The sequence below is a fragment of the Cygnus atratus genome, chromosome 3 (genome assembly GCF_013377495.2).
Source record: "Cygnus atratus isolate AKBS03 ecotype Queensland, Australia chromosome 3, CAtr_DNAZoo_HiC_assembly, whole genome shotgun sequence".
Classification (NCBI taxonomy): Eukaryota; Metazoa; Chordata; class Aves; order Anseriformes; family Anatidae; genus Cygnus; species Cygnus atratus.
The window spans coordinates 23,186,798-23,208,357 of record NC_066364.1 but is presented as its reverse complement, the minus strand read 5'-3'; the positions used below and the strand labels follow the sequence as shown (position 1 = coordinate 23,208,357).

At 35.8% G+C, this 21,560-nt stretch overlaps 1 protein-coding gene across 1 annotated transcript in view; it reads left to right on the top strand.

Moving 5' to 3' along the window:
* CSMD1 (CUB and Sushi multiple domains 1) overlaps positions 1-21,560 on the top strand; it is a 1,150,797-nt gene that overhangs the window by 1,048,564 nt on the left and 80,673 nt on the right. The window contains exons 49-50 of the mRNA XM_035542943.1: positions 5,991-6,179; positions 13,662-13,847. Of these exons, the coding sequence (XP_035398836.1) occupies positions 5,991-6,179; positions 13,662-13,847 (375 nt within the window). The remainder of the gene's footprint in view (positions 1-5,990; positions 6,180-13,661; positions 13,848-21,560) is intronic.

The window sequence follows — 21,560 nt, the reverse complement described above, 5'->3', positions numbered from 1 at the left end:
GCAGTTAGTAAATGGACAGGAAAAAAAAAAGACATGTTAGTGAAAGCATTATCTCCATCTTTCGAGCAGTATTTGGAGTATTACCAAAGACAAACTAAAACTGGAGGATGGGGAAAGGGATGTTGTTTTCTAGCACACTGGAGATTCAGTTAGCTTTTCATAAGGAAAGGGCAATTGTAGGACTTAAGAGATGAATTGAGAGTGTGGGAAAATGAACAGAGAGAATCTGTCACAAGATAACTGTCAGGTGACAGTGAAGAGGGTGGGCCTTCTATCTTGAATTTGCAGTGAGGAAGCAATATCAGGGTTGCAAGAATAGAGATCATGTAGAGAATTTATTTGGTAAATACCAAATTATTTAGGTGACTGATTTTTGAGGAATAAGAAATTATTTTACACCTTTGCATGTACACAAAACATGTTTTGCTAGGCTCAGTTCATCAGTTGTTATGGCACTAGCAGCAACTAATAATACTATTTGGGAGCTGGAGAGAGAGATGTAATCCTTATGGCTATATTTTAGGAACAAACAACTCTTTTGCTTTTTCTGCCTCGCTATCAGTCAGTGCCTGCATTTTTTCTCTAAACTTCTGTATGTTTTACGTGAGATTCAATGGAAATAATCAGCATGAAAGAAGAGTAACAGTGAGTGGCAGCATAAACAATTGGATTTGAATCTTAATGAGGGAAGGCAACATCATGAGAGTAGGAAAAATACAAGATCCCAAAAAGGCTATTGATACCATGGCAGCTGTGACTGAGCCAGCAGGCTTCCTCATAATGAAGAACCTATTGAAATGAATTACTGCCACAACCCTCCCCTTCTTCTCCAGCTATGCCTGTGCACAAAATTTTGCAAATTGTAGTTTTCTTACAAATAGATTTCATTTGTAGATACAAATTTTCTTCATTTTTTAAAAAGTGCTAGAAGCTTTCAGAGAAATACTATTTCCTTTAGCATACAACCTTACATGTTGAAGCTATTTGTCTAAAGTTACGTGCATGTTTTCTATTTGTGGTTTCTTTTTCTTTTTTTTTTTTTTTTTTTTCCTAAATATTAGTATAAAAGAGCTAAGGCATTACAGCAGAGACATTCTTTTAAGGGCTTTGACACATTATGGAGGTACTAGAATAACCTTAGTCTAAATAATACTTTTCCTAATTGCACTAACTCAGATACAAAATGACCTCTTTCCTAATCTAGTGAGTATCTGTATAGTATAATGAGCGAGGAAGCATCACAATTTCATGTAGTTCTAGGGAAGAATATTTTTTTTCTTTGGGAGGGAAATATAAAAAAAAAAAGACTAAAACCAGATGCAAATAATAATAATAATAATAGTAATGAAAAGTTATGGCATACCAAGAGTTTTTTTTTTTTTTTTTTTTTTTGAATGGTTGTTGGTTTTTCTTGTGGTGCTTGAACTTGACTTTTTGGTGCACTGTGGTTCCACCAAAACTTCTGTTCACTACAGATGGATCTGTGAATGCAGAAAGAGGAACTTGCTGAACCCACGCTAGGAAACTCACTCAATAAGAGATGAATCTGTGCAATTGCTGTGACAGATACCTGCGTAACCTTTGGTTTTGTTTTTCTTCAATAGTTTATAACTCCACATTAACATCCCTACTTAAGCAAGCTAGCACAAACAATGTAAATAAAAGGAGAGATTTTTTTTATGTTGTGATAAAAGGAATGAAAGTGCACTACAGCTGTAATTCTTATACTTCTGCACAGTACTTGGCACACCTGCCAGAGACAGTGATTTGAGAAGCAGAGGGGTGCTTAGCTTGCTACTTTGAAAGTTTACATTGTCTCTGTAATATCTACAGCCTTTTGTTTAACTTTTGATTGTCCTTCAGGAGTAAATAAGGCAAGTGGTTACTTAGTTAATTTGTAATTGGCTGCCAATATATATTAAAAGGCCACTGTGTGCATCTATTTTATCTTTATTCTGCTCTTGTAACCTTACCTGTTATTGCAAGAAGGTGAATTCTTCACCACTGGTTTAATCTTGTTTTTAATATTTGTACCTGTGCAGTTTCAACATGTGTTAACTGTTTCTATTTCCTCTCAATTTCACTTTAAAAGCAAAGACTCTTAATTCATTTGGTTTTGTCTTTACAAGTTCCAGTAAGCTTTTAGAGGTGACAGAGGATTTGTATGAAGAAGTTCATCAGTTAGTTTCTTCCATGGTTTCTAAAATTTTAGGTGGTGATTTACTTTGTAGTAAATGCAGCAGGAAAGTCACACAATGAAGGTTTGTATGGTACTTTTAATCAAGAGCAATGCAAACAGGATCATTTATAAATGTTGAACAAGCAGTAAGAAACTATGTACTATAAATAGCAGGTTATTTAAACAGACATTTTATTTTTGAAGAACCAGGCATTCACAATTTTACCACTAAAGAAGGAATAGGTTTTTGGAAATTTACCTTGCTGTTTTCATACTGTTTACGCAGTAGATGACATTAGACAAAACACGAGTGAAAAAGAATGGTGGCCCGACCTTTTTTTATTGTTCAGTGGAGTATTGCTCTCCTTTTTGATTCTGTACATTTTTAAGTGAAAAGCAATATATGGAATGGATGGTCCATTAATTAAGGAACAGTTTTAGTAGTCAGAAGAGTTTTGTTCAGTTTTCATGTGTGACCTTACCTAATCATTTAAGCCTATGTCTAATTTCTTATCTATAAAGTGAAAATGTCTAAAATGAGGATAGTAAACCTCTGCCTTGTTGGATATTTAAACAATAACAGCACTAAAGCAAGATCCCCTGGTAATACAATGATGAAGACAAATTTCCAAAAGGGAAAGTTAGAAGGAAACAGTCGTGTAAGCCGTGACTTTTATCTGTCAAAAAAAAATCTAGGATATAAGCTAAAGAAAGGCAACATGGGGCTTGAGGGAAGGCTTTTTGTTTATTTATAATTTCAAACATCGGACAGTATTTAACTGATTATAAGTCTGTCCTTGGTACAAGTTCTTGAACTAATGATGAAAGATGCTGCTGGGAAATTAAGTCCTTTGCTAAAATAAATTCTTGGGTTGATGTCACATTATTTACTACAAGACTGAGATTTACAAAATCATCTCGGGGGGCATCCAATTTCAACAAATTTTTATTTGGAATTCAGAATTTTTTAATTTAGCATCCCTGAGTCAAAGTGCCTTAAACAGTTTTGAAAAATCTCAGCAGAAATGTTTAAATGTTCCAGCTCTTCAGAGAGTATGTTTTGTGAAAGGAAGAATATGGTACTGCAGATTCAAAATCAGTGTTTATCTGTGCTGCTGTCTACACACCAGCTGAGTAGTGATGTGTGATTTAGCCAGGCAGTTATTTTCCTGTTGGTCTGCAGTTACAAGTGACAAATGGACGTTGTGATTATAAGTGAGCTGTAAATATTTTGTATGTTGCCTTGCAAAAAAACATTGCTGTTTAAGAGGCCTTGAAAGAATGGGTATGCTATGTCATTTGGAAAAGTAAATTAAATTTGTAAATGTAAAGCTACTTCAAGTCAATGGAGCAGCTACTCTGTAGTTTATCACTTTTTGTGGTAAAAAATAAATAAAATTGTCATTCCTTGATGAGGGCGATCCTATGTCATTGCACCTATATCAGCAAAGCCTGAACAGATCCTCTCAGAAACTGGCTGTGAGGGAAAACAGCATTTTATCCTAGTGGTCCTTGACACACAAGGCTGCAATATTTTATGAATACTCTGTAGAGATTCCTGCTTAAGCCCAGAATTTTAACTCAGCTGATAGTGGTTGTACATTTCAGTCTGACATTTTTCAAGCATTTGGTCACCCTTCATATCTTTGGGTATTTTTTATTTATTACCTTGTGTGTGGTTCTTTAGTTAGCGTGTCAGTTTCTGTTTCTAGAATCATAGAATCATAGAATCATTAAGCTTGGAAAAGACCTCCAAGATCATCTGGTCCAACCATTGTCCTACTACCAACGTCACCCACTAAACCATGTCCCTAAGCACCAGGGGACATGTTTTCCTTAAACACCCCCAGGGATGGTGACACCACCACCTCCCTGGGCAACCCGTTCCAATGCCTAACCACTCATTGTGGGAAGAAGTGTCTCCTAATTTCCAACCTAAACCTTCCCTGGCACAACTTGAGGCCATTCCCTCTTGTCCTATCACTAGTTATGGGTGAGAAGAGGCTGACCCCCAGTTCCCCACACCTTCCTTTCAGGTAGTTGTAGAGAGCAATAATGTCTCCCCTGAGCCTCCTCTTCTCCAGACTAAACAACCCCAGTTCCCTCAGCCACTCCTCACAGGACTTGTGTTCCAGGCCCTTCACCAGCTTCATAGCCCTTCTCTGGACACGTTCCTCAATGTCCTTCTTGTAGTGAGGGGGCCTAAAAATGAACATTGTACTCAAGGTGCGGCCTCACCAGAGCACAGTACAGGGGAATGATCACCTCCCTGGTCCTGCTGGCTACACTGTTCCTGACACAAGCCAGGATGCCATTGGCCTTCTTGGCCACCTGGGCACACTGCCGACTCATGTTCAGGTGAGCATCAATCAGCACCCCCAGACCCTTTTCCTCTGCACAGCTTTCAAGCCACTCTCCCCCAAGCCTGTAGCACTGCATGGGGTAGTTGTGGCCAAATTGCAGGACCCAGCACTTAGCCAATTTGAACCTCAATCCATTGGCCTCTGCCCATTGACCCATCTTGTCCAGGTCCCCCTGCAGGGCGTTCCTACCTTCCGTCAGACTGACACTTCCCCCCAACTTGGTGTTGTCTGCATACTTACTGAGGGTGTTCTCAATTCCCTCATCCAAATCATCAATAAAGATATTAAAGAGGATGGGCCCCAACACTGACCCCTGGGGAACACCACTGGTCGCCAGCTGGATTTCACTGCGTTCACCACCACTCTCTGGGCCTGGCCGTCCAGCCAGTTTTTTAACCTAGCAAAGAGTGTACCTGTCCAAGCCACGGGCTGCCAGTTTCTCTAGGAGAATAGTGTGGGATACCTTTTCAAAAGCCTTGCTGAAGTCTAGGTAGACTACGTCAACAGCCTTTCCCTCATCCACCAGGTGGGTCACCTGGTCATAGAAGGAGATGAGGTTGGTCGGGCAGGACTTGCCTTTCATGAACCCATGCTGACTGGGCCTGATCCCCGGTTGTCCCACATACATTGCGTGATTGCCTTCAAGATGACCTGTTTCATCACCTTCCCTGGCACCAAGGTCAGGCTGACAGGCCTGTAGTTCCCTGGTTCCTCCTTACGACCTTTCCTAGAGATGGGCATCACATTAGAAAGTCTCCAGTCGTCCGGGACCTCTCCAGATGACCATGACTGCTGATAGATGATGGTAAACGGCCCAGCAATTGCATTCGCCAACTCCTTCAGCATCCTCGTGTGGATCCCATCTGGCCCCATGGACTTGTGACAGTCCAGGTGGAGCAGCAGGTCTCTAACTGTTACCACCTGAACTGTGGGGGGAGGTTCTTCTGCTCCCCATCCCAGACTTCCAGGTTGGGTGACTGAGTACTCCAAGGATAAGTGGTCTGGCTAGTAAAGACAGATGTGAAGAAGGCATTAAGAACCTCAGCCTTTTCCTTATCCTCTGTATTCATGTTCCCCCCTGCCTCCAGTACAGGATGGAGATTCTCTTTGGCCCTCCTCTTGCCGTTAATATATTTACAAAAACGAATTTATCATATTTGAAGTAGATTGTTTACTCAGTCAGAGTGATTTGCTGAACAAACTATGTTTCCTGATTGCAACTTCCTCATGTCCAAGAGCATAAACGTATAAAATATGTTTCCGAGCTTCAGAATATTTGGGCATGAACATGTCTGAACCTGCAGTCAGGATTCCAAAATTAATGTGAAGCATTCTGCACTAATTTTAATGGCATTCAGTTTGCATGTGTCATAAGTAATGTAAACTTCGCAAATTAAGTACACTTTATGTGTTTTTAATTTATTTTTATTTATTTATTTGTCATTTAGCTCCGTATTGCAGTTTAAATCCTATCTTGAGGAATGGTGGAATTGTAAATAAAACAGGTGGTCCTGCTGGAAGTAAAGTTCATTACTACTGCAAACCTGGGTACAGAATGATTGGTCAAAATAATGCAACATGTAGACGTCGCCAAAATGGCATGTATCAATGGGATTCTCCTGTGCCAATCTGCCGGGGTAAGATATTTTCTTGTTGAGTATGCTTCTATAATTTCATTGCAAATATTTTACAAAACAAAGATTCAGCCTGTAAATACTTCTGTATGCCAAGAGACACACTGACATCATGAATTTATCCAAGTACCTATTGACTTGCTTTCTTAAGGTATACAGAACTGAAGTATTAAGAAATAGATCAATGCAATCAGATACAGACCAAATGAAAAATACATTGTTAGGGTTTTTGTTTGTTTGTTTGGTTGGTTGGTAAAATACATACCTCCAAACAGTACACAGCTCATCGTATCATTGTTAGAACAGGTTTTATACAAATTCAATAGTTTTCAGGCATTGATTTGATTATCTTAGAAAATAATCAGTAGTTCTTTAAAGACATCATCTGTAACTTCTGCTTTATTTATTTATTTATTCTGGAGTTAAGCTGGGTCTACTTCAACTTTTTCCAGACATCTGTTAAAAGTAGTTAACATTTGTCAAAAAATTACATATATTTTTTAACATAGAGGACTAACATAAAGTAATATGAAGCAGATAAGCACAGATGTGGGAGGTAAAGAATGCAATTCTGTTCAAGATTAAGACTAAATGTAACCATCTCTATGTGAACACAAGTTTTGATTTGCTTAAACACAGAAGTCTAGTGTCATTTGAGGTGTCCTGAGTTATTTTACCTGTCCTCCAGCTACCTGTCCAGAAAGACACGAAGCTCCTGTGTTATATCCACTAAACCTGTTAGATGTCTTGAGGCCTAAGAGTATCTCAAGTAGCTGTATACAATGGAAAAAGGAAAAAAAGTCTGTTGAAGTTAATCCAGTTAAGAGTGTCAGAAACTTCGGGAGTTATTCTGCTAGCTAGCCAGTATGTGTCTTTTTTTTTTTGTAGACATTGAAATTTTGGCATCTTACTTTGGAGCTTAGATACTTTGAGTATATGAGGACAGACAATATTCTGTGTGTGCTATTTAGGCTGGAGGGGTTGAGACCATAAGCTTTAGGACCCCCTGTGTCATACTTTTCCCCAAAATTAAAGACCTCATGATTCCTCAGCTGTCAACAATTATATACAGTTTTACCCCATTACCTTTCTGCTGCTTATCCACCCAGATGATGGAAACCTGCATACTACTACCAGTATTGTTCAGACAGATTGAAAATATTGAAAATATGATGCTCCAACACTTAAGAATTGTTAGAAAAATTAGTGCATTTTTTTCTTACCTTCTTTTTTGAGACTAGTCCAATTTTAAGTTGTTTTTTATTTTATGTTTTTAGCCTTTTTCATTTTATGTTCACGTTTTAATACTAGTTGGAGAGAGGTTTGTCAGCTTGCCATTCTAACTTGGAGAACTACATCTTAAAGTAATGAAGCGTGCAAAGCATGGAAGAGTTCTGAATAAAAGGGAAAATAGTCCTTTGAACAAGTTAAGAAAAAAAGACCCTAATTTTAAGGGCAGAATGGAAAAATTCGCACAAAGTCAGAGGACAAATGGAAAGATATGTGCATGACTTGACACATTAGGTCCCAGAACTTGATCATGGATAACCAGGGAAGAAAGTCCCTGAAAGAAATAAAAAATTTAGAACAAAAATTAAACTAACTCAACAAATGCATGAAATACAACACACTCGTAGTCTATCTTTGTTATTTTATCAGTATGTACAAGAAATACCTGTGAGATTTTAGAAATGCATTATGTTAACAAATACAGTTTCTTTCATTTTAAGCCATATTTATAATTTCAGCAATACTTGTAGCTAGGAGTATATAGATTTATTTGAGGAGTAGGAGAAAGAAGATTCAGGAGATAGAGAGTGTTCTTCATCTTTACTAGAAATTTCCTATGAATGTAGAACTCAAAAATTTTAATATTATAACTGACCTGATTGTTTCAACTTGGATATCTGGATGAAGAATATATTTTTTCAATAAACTGAAATTAAAAGTATTGTTCTAAATTTATTATCTGTTATCAAAATACATGCATCCTCATTGAAAACTAATTGAAATTGCACATCTGGTCCAGCTCATGGATTCCATAATTGGATGTTTCCAAATAATATGCCTTCTATTAAGTCTGAGATTTCTGTAAAACCCATCCTGCAGGGTTACATTTGTAATTAAATATCATGGCTATGTCAGAACTAATGTTTGAAATCAAATTTGATTGTATTCATTATGAAAAAAATGGGAGTTCTCTTTTGCACATGTAATACAACAATATCAATTTTCATATGAACACATCTCTAATATGGGTTAATCTGGTGGGGTCAAATGGTGGTTTTCAATGCTAGTCTTATCAAGTGCAGATGCATGTAATAATTTCCTGGACAGTATACAAAGTACTTGATTCCTACCTAGGAAATTAGAACTTATTGTTATTGCCTTTACTTTGATTAGTTGAAGCAAAAGAGAATCATGAGTTACGCTACAATCAAAATATTTATAAAGAAAATAGAAATCCTTATATAATACCTCACATTTATAATATAGCCTCACATTCTCACTGGCTTATTATTCTTAGTTTTGAGACTGGCATTTTCCAGGCTGGTCTCATGGCTTCATATTTATAACATTTTTTTATTTTATATATTTATTTCTATACACATTCATACAAACAGTTTTGGCACCAAAGCTCACCAATAGAAAGTAGAAAATTATCAGTAAGATTCTCCCTTCAGTTATCTACTAAAAGTCATTGCTCTTTTGTAATTTGTCCAGCCAACTTATAAAAAAAAAAAAAAGATATATGGTATATTAAGAGAATGTAATTTTCTGCTGAGAGAAAATTATGTAGAGCCCAGTAATGATCCTGGCAACCACCTGTCATCTTAGTCACTGGTTAGCTTGTGTCCAAATCTCTGTGCTGGGGGAAAGTAGGAAGAGAAGGATCAGAGATGAACTATTTAATATGAAAAATTAAGAGAAAAGCCTGACAGGAAGAGAAGTTAAAATCAAAACTGAAAGCAAGACAGTGTTTTCAGGGTCAATATCGAATAGGAGCGCAGGTATCAGGGGACTGAGACATGGTGTCAGTAAGAGTGTAATGGGGTGGCCGTGTTCCTCTGAGAAACACAGTCAAATACCCCTGTAAATTCCAGATATTCTTCATATTTGAGGCTCAGCCTTTGGCATTACTGTTCCTGATTTTCTCCAACTTATTCTTAAAATAGATAAAAGTAATTTAGAGTCTTGAAGAATGCTTGGCTACTTTTCAGGTGCACCAGCTGAGAAGAAAACAGTCTTCCTAGTAGGTTTGCAAAAGAAAATTTTGGGTACTTACTTTAAGGAAGAAATTTTCTTGTCTGGATCCAGGGTAGTTATAAAGGGTTAAAACATATGACAATGTCATGATAAAAACATAGATGATGCTAACATTTCCTTCTTAAAATCCTCATTCCAACTGGTGTCGCTATTAATACCTCTGTGCTTTCTGAATTAAATAAAACCATACTATTGAGCTAAAGATCCTTGTATTTTTTGCTGTGCAAACCCAAGGTTATTCCAGGACTGCAGCTGGGTTCCATGTCTGTCCTGGGGTAGACAATTTATGACATTTTTTAGGGAACTGGATTGAAAACATCCATTTGCAGTTTTCCCAAGAGCCATGAATTTGGAACAACCTGCTTTTTCATAAAATTAGCTATTTTTTTTTTGTTTGAGTGTAGAATTAAACTTACCTTTGGTAAATGTTATTATGTCCCTCTTAGAACCATTGACTTAAAATAAAAAGGTGAGGTAATTAGCACTATTTAAAAGTTCCAAATCCCAGTTTCCTCTTACAATGTAGTCTAAACCTATTACCATATTTCAAAATATAAAACAGTAAAAGAGGAATAGTACTTCAGACTAAAAAATTAGAAGTTTGAGGGGAAACATGGTAATGATCTTCTAATACACTCAAAGTAGCTCAAAAGAAGAATAAAAAAAAATCTGTTACTTGTAGATAGAGGAATTACAACTAAATTTACTTCAAAATGATCTTAAGTTAGACTTTCTTTTTTTACTTCCCTCTCAGAGGGACTAGTGAAACGCTGGAATAGATTGCCCATGGAGAATGTGCAATTTGCGTCATTGGAGGCTTTTCAGGAACAAATTAGATGAATCTTGGTCAAGTATAATTTTAGCTTGTGGGAGGGAAATAGACTAGATAACCATTCATAACCTTGTTTACACCCACAGCCCTAAACCATACAGAGCCCTGTTTTCATTTTCCGTGTTAGTTCTACATGCATCCAAGTCTGAGGATTAGGATTTCTGTGGTGTGGCTCTCCCTAATGTTTCTGATTGAGTATCATAGACATAAGCCACTCAGCATTTCTTTTATTATGATTCCTACTTTTAGGGATTTCTCTATTGCTGCTTTTAATTTATAGGGAATTTAAATACTCTGTATGATGTGCAATTCCAGAAACAGGTCACTAATTGATAAATGCTTGTGCATTAAATTCAGGGATTTCTCAGTGTTTGGGAAAAAGCTCAGCGTTTGACTGTTGTACGGTCTCCAGCTTCTTTTCTGTATGCAGTGAATTTGCATACTTTATATATGAATAATACATAATTATTTTAATTGTATAGACATATATAGATATTTTAAAGGATTGCTGTAAATTTTACATTTACTTATTTTGTTAAGAAGTGACTTTCAGTAACACGTGGGACATGAAAGAGCAACTAAAACTTCATCTCAGTTTCTAGGTAGGAAAAGGCATTTCCACTTGCACTGATTATCTGTTCTTTGGAAGAAGTATGTTTTTCTGCTGTGCAAGATAATAGAGACAATTCAGGTTGAGTTATATATTTTTCACACCGAATACATATCTCCCAGCTGGAACCCAGCAATCTTATCTAATCATTAACCTAAGAAGCATGTTGACAATTCCTCAAGCCAGAAGATTTTCTGACACAGTTCTTTATCATTTTAGCAGTTGTATGAGATGCTGGAATGTTCAATGTGCTTAAATACGTGACAGTTCTAACTGTCCAAAGACTATATGCCATTTCAGTCAGTTTTTTCAGATAACTTGACATCAAATATCAAAGTACTTGCCATTTAGTGAAACTGGCTGTGCTGGCATGCTACGTATGGACACAACTGTTCTCAAAGTCGTTAGCTGCCTCAAGAAATTAGTAGCAGCAGAAATTTTTCTTTCTAGTCTTACTTTCTGGGGGAGAAGCAAACAACAAATAGACAGACTGTAACAGGAACAATGCTAGAATGCCAGACCTGCTTTTATGAGTAGTAGCTAAAGCAGCAGCAGCAGGAACAACCTCACAATGTAGCAGTACAAGATTCAGCAGCAACCTAGGAAAGAGGAGAGAGAGTGGAGGACTGAGGTATGACACTGAGAATAGAAGTGGTGAAGAAATGTTACAGGAAAGCATAAATTATGAGGTGCCTTATTACATGGAACATTATATCAGACCCTGCACAACTGATAGACATACCTGGATGTGTCTTGGGCATTGTACGTCTTTGATTCTTTAAACTACCTTGCATGCAAGAGCTATTCAATCTTGAACTTATGTGGTGGCTTCACAGTGTCTGGTAGATCACCTCCACCATGCCACTCTCTTATTCTCCCCCCCTTCAAAACAGCCAGGGGTGAAAATTGAATAAAAAAAGCTTGTGGATTGAGATAAGGACAGGGAAATTGCTCACCAATTACTGTCATGGGCAAAAGAGACTTAGCATAAGGGAGATTAATGTAATTTATTACCTATTGATAATAGACTAGAGCAGTGAGAACAAAAAGCAAGCTAAAAACACCTTCCCCCCCATCCACCCTCTTCTACATCCTCCCTCCGAGTGGTGCAGGGGAACAGGGAATGAAGGCTGTGGTCAGTCCCTAACACTTTGTCTCCATTGTTCTTTCATGGTCACTCTCTGCCCCTGCTTCAGCTTGGAGTCCCTCCCAAAGGATACAGTCATAGGACCATAGAACAGCTTGGGTTGGAAGGGACCTTAAAGACCATCTAGTTCCAACCCTGCTGCCAAGGGGAAGGAATGCCACCCACTAGATCAGGTTGCCCAGAGCCCCATCCAACCTGTTGTATACAGTAATATAGTAACTAAACAGACTTCTGTTTTTTGGGGGAGGGTGGTTTTCAGTTTGTTTGTTTGGTTGGTTTCAGACGATATAATCAATTCTTTTTGTTTGCTCCACAGAAACTGCTGAATTATTTTAAGTTACTTTATGCTTGAAGTATTCAGAAGGAACTAGAATATGGTCCAGCTATATGTACAGATATATGCCTTCATGGGTGTGTGAATAGACATATAGTTCTGCCTTTTGGTTTTATAGAATTAAATGGATGCATGCTTAACACAGAGATTGGAGCTTTGATATCAGAAAGAAGACCTAAAAAGAAGTTGACACAATAAGTTAATCTTAACTCAATTACATTGTACATCAAGCATTCAGACACATTGCCACAAGGCAGAAGAGAGCTGAGAGGTTTGCTGGGAGAGGCAGGGACATACTGCAAAATTATGGAGACACTGAAATATTTCAATAAGCATGACTGAAGTGGCGAATGCATAGGCATTTTTATGAGGTAGTAAGACTGACAGTTTAGCTTTCTGTCAATTCAGCATGTAAATAAACATTTTATGAGTGTGAAATTCTTCTTACATGACTGAGGCTGATACATGAGTCAGTTCTAGTTGTAGTTAAAAAGTATGAGTTTGAAAGAATAAGTGCTGGTCTGGAGAGAAATTCTGAGGAAACAAGTTAAAATAATTGGGAGTGTCAAAACAATTGTCAGTGAGACCTAATATCCATTTTGGAGACATGAAAAACAGAGAAAATTCAATATTGGACCTGTTTGAAATAATTAATTTACTTCATAGTATCTAAAACTAATGCATTTAATTTAATGCAAATTGTTTAAAATTCTTAAGCGAGCTAGTAAAATACGTAAATTATTGTTTAAGTTATCTGAATAGCTCTTTACTTTACCGGAACTCTTCCTAATCTACCAATATATTTAGGTGATTTTCTCATCAGAGAAAAATGTTTAATTGATTTAAGTATTAAATATTGTTTTATATGTCTAGAACAAACAAATACTAAGTTCTATTTACAGTGCAAGAATGAAACCCAGAGAGAATGGAAGCAGACTAATAGGAAGCATTTATGAAATTTCCAGTTCACTGTTTCTAGGACCCAGTCACTTTGGACACTTCCTTGATTTTTCCCTGAGAAATACACCACTGCCCATAGTCTATGTTGAAATTTCTGTCAATGGTTAGGTTAAACAGCCAATAGTAATTGGATTAAACAAAATAATGATTTAAAAAATGTCTGTCTGTTAGATGAACTTCAAAATGTTTATCAATGTTTTAAATACTCTTACGCTTGTGGGAATGTTGTAAATATGGTAAATTCATTTCATTTGTTATGAATGGGCTAGGTGAGAAAAAAACCACAAATATGAGACTATGCCAATGCTTTATCTTTTCCTTTCCTTTCTTTCCAGCTGTATCTTGTGGTATTCCTGAATCTCCTGGGAATGGTTCAGTTATAGGTAATGAATTCACTTTGGGCAGTAGATTGATATATGAATGTAATGAGGGCTTCAAGTTAGAATCTAGTCAACAAGCAACAGCAGTATGTCAAGAAGATGGATTATGGAGCAACAAAGGGAGGCCACCTGTCTGCAAATGTAAGTAGGCATGTGTTTCTCAAGCACATTCCCCTTAAACTGATTCAGGAAAATCTTCAGTGGTGGTGCTTAGATTTTTACGTACACATATCTGCTGAACTGACCATTCAGGAACGTATAATCATTCATCATGTAGCAAAATAGAAGAGACCTATTCAATTTGTTTAATAATAATAATAATAACAACAATAAAGTTTATCTTCTTAAAAAAATTCCAACTTAAAATCTTCACGTAATTCAGTTTCATGTGTTTTTTTCTTATTATGGATAATGTGCTTTTCACCATCTTCACAGGTTAAAGTTAAAGTCACCAACTGTAATTTAGTTTAATACAGCTTCTAAACTAGTAGAAGATAAAGCTATTTATTAAAATACTGCTAGTGTAGATGAGTAAGTAGAGTAAGAGTCCTTTAGTCTTGATTTTTGTCTTCCATCAGAACTAGCCACTATAATGTGGGCTGCTTTACTATGTTACATGGCATCTTATATGCATTGGGTTACCTCCATCTGTCTTTGTGCTGGATCAAAACAATAACTAACTGACTTTGAGTATGTGACTTGAAATGCTAATTAGAACATAATCTTAAAAGTATTAATTTGTATAACACTTTACTTACAATTTTTGAGAGTTAGTTTAGAATCTAGAATCAAAAGTGTATATATGTGCTTTCCAGATTCTGAATTTCAAAAACACTTCAGTTTTTCAAACAAGCAAAATTAAACTTAGTTTTAAAGAAAGAGTAAAATGGTGTGATTATGACAATTGTGCAATCATTGCTGCTCCTTCCTCCTCACACTTTTCCTCTGCACCAGTGTGGGTCTTCTCCACAGGCTTCAGGATAGTCCTTCAGGATAAACCTGCTCCAGCATGGGTCCTTTATGGGCTGCAGTTCCTTTAGGAAATATCCACGTGTTCTGGGGTGGTGTCCTCCATGGGCTGCAGTGTGGGTAGCTGCTCTGGAATGGTTCTCCATGGGCTGCAGGTAGACAACCTATTTCACCATGGTCTTCTCCATGGGCTGGTCTGCTCCGGTAGCTGGAGCACTTCCTCCCTCTCTTTCTTCTCTGATCTTTGTTTTCACACTGCTGTTTCTCACTTTTTTTTTCTTCCCTTTTTTCTCTTCTCTCTCCTTCTCTGGCTGTGCAATCTTTTGCCTTTTCTTAAAAACACTTTCCCAGAGGTGCCACCAGATTTGCTGATGGGTTCAGCTATGTACTGTGTTGGGTTCATTGTGGAGCCAGCTGGAATTGGCACAGGGCCCCTTCTCACAGAAATCATCCCTACACCTCTGCTGCTGCCAACACCTTGACACCTACACCTAATACACTCAGACACCTCTTTTGTAAAGTTAACAGTCTTGCTGTGATTCATCCTCATTGTTTCTTCATTGTTTTTGGATTGGTGATTCTCATTACTGTTCCCTGGACAATCTCCAGTTGAATAACATGCTTCTTGAAGGACAGCGTCTAAAACTGAACACAGCATTTCCACATAAGAAGGATTATTTGAAACCAGCTGTGATCACACAAGCATGCTCTGTATTCAGAACCATGCACAGAGGGAAGGCAGTGCTCTCATGTATTGAAATGCACTTCATTATCTCAGAAAAAAATTGTCAGAGTACAAAGAACATAACTTGAATGATTAATCAGCAGAAATGTCAACAATATTTTTTTGAGGAAAGAGGAAGTTTAAACTACCTTGCATTTAAAAATACTGAATTAATAGCAGTATATCTGCAATGCAAAAGGAGTAGCCAGTATTTTTGAAAATATTGAGTGTTACACAGTGACACTCCGTAAACTGAGCTTAATTGCTATGTTTAGCACAACTTCCAATGTTATAAATTTTGTTTAATATTTATAATATCCTAACAAAGTGTCTAAAAGTGCATTCAGTTTGAAAAAGATTCCTATTAATTAGTAAAATGAGAAGTGATAAAGTAAAAAGGCTAATGACCTACATGGTAATATTAACGTCAGTATTTTCAACATGGATCACTATTCAGAGGTACGTGTGTGTTACTTAAGATTACTTACTTGCAAAATGCTGAAAAGCTTAGACAATCATCACAATAACCTGTTTTTGTAGTAATAAATTTATTTAGTCTCCAGACCTAGATAGAAACATCTCAGACTTGATGAGCAGAAACCACAGCACAGAAAGTTAAATGGTAAATAAATTATTTCATTTTATCCCCAGGTCTATTAAAATGAAGGTTGAAATCAGTACAGTTTGTTCTGCAAGGTATCACTGATAATACAGTGCCTGAGGCAGATGTTTGAAATTCCTTTATTTTCATTAAATGTATTTACACCAGGTTCCAGTCATGAGAAATAAGATTCATGCTAGTATGAATCACAAGCAAGACTAGTTCATGGTGGTATGAATGTCACAGTAAGACACAGATGAATCATGGATATTAAGCTATTGGATTTAATTACATGAAATACCAGTCAAGAGATAGCTATTAGGAAAGCTTAACTGAATGGCAAGTAAGTCACTTGCTTCGGTTATTCTACATAATGATCTTCAGCACATGATGACAGGAACTGGAGGTTCCTGTACAACCATTTAAAAAGCCACTGAAAGCCTTTCTCAGGCAATACTTTAAATCTGACCAATACTCTCATTAGATAGTGACAGTATAACAGTAACTTTAGATATGAATACAGGACACCATGTAAAGTCTGCTAAAACTTTATACTGAAATCTTTAAATTAGTACATTGCTGTTGGTCAAGGAAGGGAGTGAGACCTGCAGTTCCAAAAAGCATTCCATTTAAAAGGTGTAGAAATATTTGAGAAATATTCAAGTAATTTGAATAAATCAAGGAACTTGGGTCTCAAACTATAGATGAATACTGGTGCTTACATGATATTTCTTTTTTATTTATTACTCTATGCCACATGAAATGTGACATACCTAATACCTTTTAGCCTCTAATACCTCTAATACCTTTTAGCCCAACTAGTATAGTTTGATTAGTACTCAAATACAAAGGAAAGGATGTGTGGGTATGGTTATAAATGTAAGATTGTAAGTTGTAGGTATAGTCAGCTGACAAACACTGTCTTACCTATCATCAGCATCTTTATACACCTGTACTCTTACGAAAAATCGTTAGTTTCCATCTAAAATTAAAACAAGAACAGTCTTTGGGGAATTTTTTATTTTGTCAATTCCATTTCATCAACTATGATTTTTATTTTGCCTGCTACTATGGAAATACAGATGATGATTCTTGCGGTGAGAAATTAAAAAAGGAACAGAACACAAATGAAATTTCCTTCCGTTCCTTTGAATAAGATGATAATCTCTTCCTATTATTATACTAAAAGTGCACCATTATAGCATGATTATTACATTTTGTTTGTGACTAATTAGTGAAAATTATTCTTGCATAATTCTTTAATGCCTCACTTTCTACAGAATATATATCAAGTGCAGAGAAATGAGGTCTTCCAAATCAGAAAGACAGTAAGATGGAAATACAAAAGTACTTAGATGTAAATGCAAAGTTTAGATGTATTGCTTTTTAAATTCTATTCAGAGCCTCTTCTGGATGTCTAAGTTCATTTACTGAATAGAGAGATTCATGCTTGTAATAGTATCCATAACCATTTTGTAGTGAAACAAGGTCATCTAAAGGTGTCGATGGAAGTCACTCCATTCATCTGGGACACTTCTTTTGCTTTTACATTTTTTATCTAAATTTTTAAATATTTTTCACCATGTGCTTGTTTTCCTGTGTATCATTCTGCTTCTCCTGTGAAATTCTTCTGATTTAGGAACCTAGATTTTCAGTCTTCTAGAAGTGATGTTCCCTTTTCATAGAATCACAGAATGGTATGGTTTGGAAAGGACCTTAAAGATCATCTAATTCCAACCCACCTGCCATGCAGGCTAGGGCCTTCCCTAGATCAGGTTGCCTAAAGCCCCATCCAACCTGGCCTTGAACACTGCCAGGGATGGGACATCCACAGTTTCTCTGGGCAACCTGTTCCAGTGCCTCACCACCCTCATCCTGAAGAATTTATTCCTTATATCTAATTTAAACTGACCCTTTTTTAGTTTAAAACTGTTACCCCTTGTCCCCTTTTTCATCTTGAATGGATTTGGGGGCGGGGGGCAGGGATACAAAATTTCATAACTCACTGAAATATTATACATTTTTTCCTGAACATCCTTGGACTATTTCAATACATTTGATGTCCTAAAGATGACAGATATTGTTATCTTTTTTTTTGGAGCCGCTAAATATGTTTTCTTAGGAGTTTTGATTTTGTGGACGCTTGATACTGGCTTTCTTCTTGAAACAGAAATACTGATCTAAAATCTGGGTTATCTCTCCACAGCAAATGAAATTCTTAGTTGATGACACTAAAGTCTGTTCCTAGCTTGAATGTATTATTGTTTACTCTTTCTTTGAATAAGGTAGAGAAACAGATGTTGTAGATCATTATTAAGAACTGAAAGAATTAGAAAGAATGAGTTGTGCCTCACTGTATCAGTGGTAGTAGTAGATGCTTCAGATAAAGCCACTAAAAAGTTAGTATGAGATCTGATTTGATGAATGAGGTCATACTAAGCTTGTTCTGAAGTAAAAGAGAGCTTGTTTCTGTTTAGTATGTATATATAATACTATAAAAGGGTTTGTGTTTCTTTGTTCCAAAATTCATGTTCTGAGAAAAGAAAGCTCAGTCTCGAGTTTGCTCTGACAAACACTGCATCTCAGTACTAGAAATTTCTGCTAATTTGAGATACAATACAGTCTCAGTGTTTGCATTAATGACAGTTTAAGGATGTAGAATACTTTTAGAATAACCAGGGTGACATGATTATGGCAAGGTTAGCATTTACCAAAATTACCATTTCTCGAAAGCTAAATACCATAATTAGTAAACAACAGTACAATTTTATACAATATTAAATCTCTATATATGTAAATTAAAATTAACACATGTAGGTTAGACTGCATATGTTTCAGTGCTGAAATCTGTACCAGTATGTTTATTAAAAAATATATACTGCTGAATAGGATAACATAGCCTCTGTTCTTGCTTTCCTTCTTATGGAAGTAAGTAGATGTCTAACCTAGGAAATGATTTTGTGACTAATTATTTTTAGTAAAGTTTCAGTTGGCCGGGATGGGCCCTGTAAATGTATAACTTTATAGCTTTTTTTCCAATAGTCTTTAATACATTCAAAGATTTAAATTGGGTCCCTTATTGGTTTGTGCTAGTTTCCCTCATATCAGGCATTTTTAAGAGCAGCTAACGTTACTGTTGCATAATGTGCATATCGAAGATTTCATTGTGGGTATTTTTGGAAGCTATGGTGCGCTGAGCTATAACTGATGGTTCAAACTTTTTCTTCTTATGTGATTTTTATCCAGAAATTCATTACAATATAGTTAGAAATTTTAGAAGACTTTTTTTTTTTTTTTTCCAATAATTTTCAATGTTTGGGCAATGTCTAGTTATACAACTATGAATCACAAGTAGTTCTGAAATAAATCATTAATTTTATTACAAGTGCAAAAAGAAATTTGTTAATACAAACAGGCAAAGTATCAGGTATTGCATAATTGGTGGAATTTTTGTTAGAAGACCATAGCCAATAATTCTCTTAACACTTTCTCTAATAAGTCCTGACATCAGAAAGTAATTTTTGGAGTATTTTTTCAAGGTTGGGTCTGTAACATGGAGTGCTTGTTAAGGGTCAATAAGTTCAGTGAAGCTCAGTAAAATGTTGTAAAAATATTAATTAGTTTAAGCATTTTAGATTAGTCCAGATACATTAGACTCATAACAGATTGACTTGACATAGCTGGCTGGATTGGCAGACTGATGCCATGTTTGGAAGCCCTTTCTGTTTCAATGTGTTGAACACCAAGAAGTGCTTGCTTTTTTTACTCAAGGCGTTTCTTTTCTGCTAGCACACTGAGGCTATCAACTTGCTCCAGTGATCCTATTCATCTTTGTTCTATGATTCTGTGGTGCATAGGATTTTTTTTCCTACAATCTTCTAATTTTACTAATACTTATGAATTTTAACCATACTAATTTCTCTTCTTTTTATTTTTATTTTTATTTTTTTTATTTCATGATATATACTTGCTTTAACCTTAATCTTGCCTTTTTTTTTAAGCTAATAGTGAATTTAGTCAAAATGCTATATTTGAATGATACAGTTCTAATAAATTACATTATAAATTCACAATACAGTAAGAAAAAAAAAATGCCCATTCTGTTTCTTTGTGATCATAAACAACCCGATGAAGAATGACAATCAAATATCATCAGATTTCATTTAATTTCCGAATCAAAATAGCTAGCTCCTGTAACTGAGACTTTTTTTTTCCATCCTATACATTCTATTTTTCTTTCCTTTGAGACAATAATATTTAGAGTCACAATATTTAAGATACTGCTGGATCAGCATGAGATGTACTTTTTTTTGACTTATGTAAAGATAAGCAAAGACAAGCTTATTGGCAAGCTTATTTCTGTCCTGCTTGGACAGGAAAGCTACTCAGTAAAAGGGAGGCATCAGTATTTTCGTATTCAGATTCTAGGAAAATATCAATAGCTCAATGTATTTATTAACCAGAAAAAAAAATATATATATAGAGAGAGAATTAATCAATATCTTGAGTAGAAAATATATCAGAGATTTTAGAACAACTTCCCTGCTTTTGATCCTATTCAAAATTACCAATTTCTGGAGATTGTCATGTCATAAAAATGAGTAGTTTTAATCATAATTTCAAATGCTAATTATTTTTTCTGACCTAAACTTTATGTAAAACACTATTATTCGTACGTTTCTCTAGAACACATACCTAGGAGAACATACCTAGCATATCTTCACATCTGGAGGAAGTTGAGATCAACCCTTATATAGTTTTATGTATGTAAATGACAATTACCCAGTCTATAATTTGCAAGAGGGAGACTGAGAGCTAAATTGGTAGATTTATAATCTATGTGCATTAAATCCAGCTTCTCTTAATAGTGTTTTTCGTTTGCTTCCAAAAGGAAGAGGAAAATAATAAATCAAATTTTCAAGCAACAACTTTCGTTGATTACATCAACACAGTCTGGAGCTAGAAGTATATTCTATACTTAGTTACAATTTCAAGTAGAAATTGTGCAATTGTGTACTGAGATCTGATAGTTTGTAAAGTGTGCTTGCAACAAGATTCTAAGTGTATTTGTAGCTAAAGAATAGAATAAATTACATACTAACTCCAGTACAAGATTAAAAGGAATTGTCTGTGTTGCTCATTTACATATGCTGAAATAGTTGAGCCTCTTATCTCTAAGTGTCTTAAGATATCCCTATGGTTAAGACTAATTTTTTTTTACTATTAGACTGAATACGAAGCTTGCTTTCATCTTTGAAAGAACCATATTTCTCAATAAAACTACTACTTGAAAGAAAAAGCGATAAAAATGTTAATTTTATCAGGGTATTAAGTGCCTGTTTAGAATAATTTTAGTCTTCTGACAGACTTACATGATTTTCACTCTGAGGTGTTAAGTGAAGTTTTTTAATGGGCTTTTAATATTTAAGAACAAATAAGAAAGAACTGTTTCTTGGTTAACAGACAGTAATCTTTGAGTAGCTATGAAACATAGTTTAGTACCGGTATCAATTTAAATTAAATTAGGAAGTAGGAAGTCATCCTTTAACCTAGGAAACTC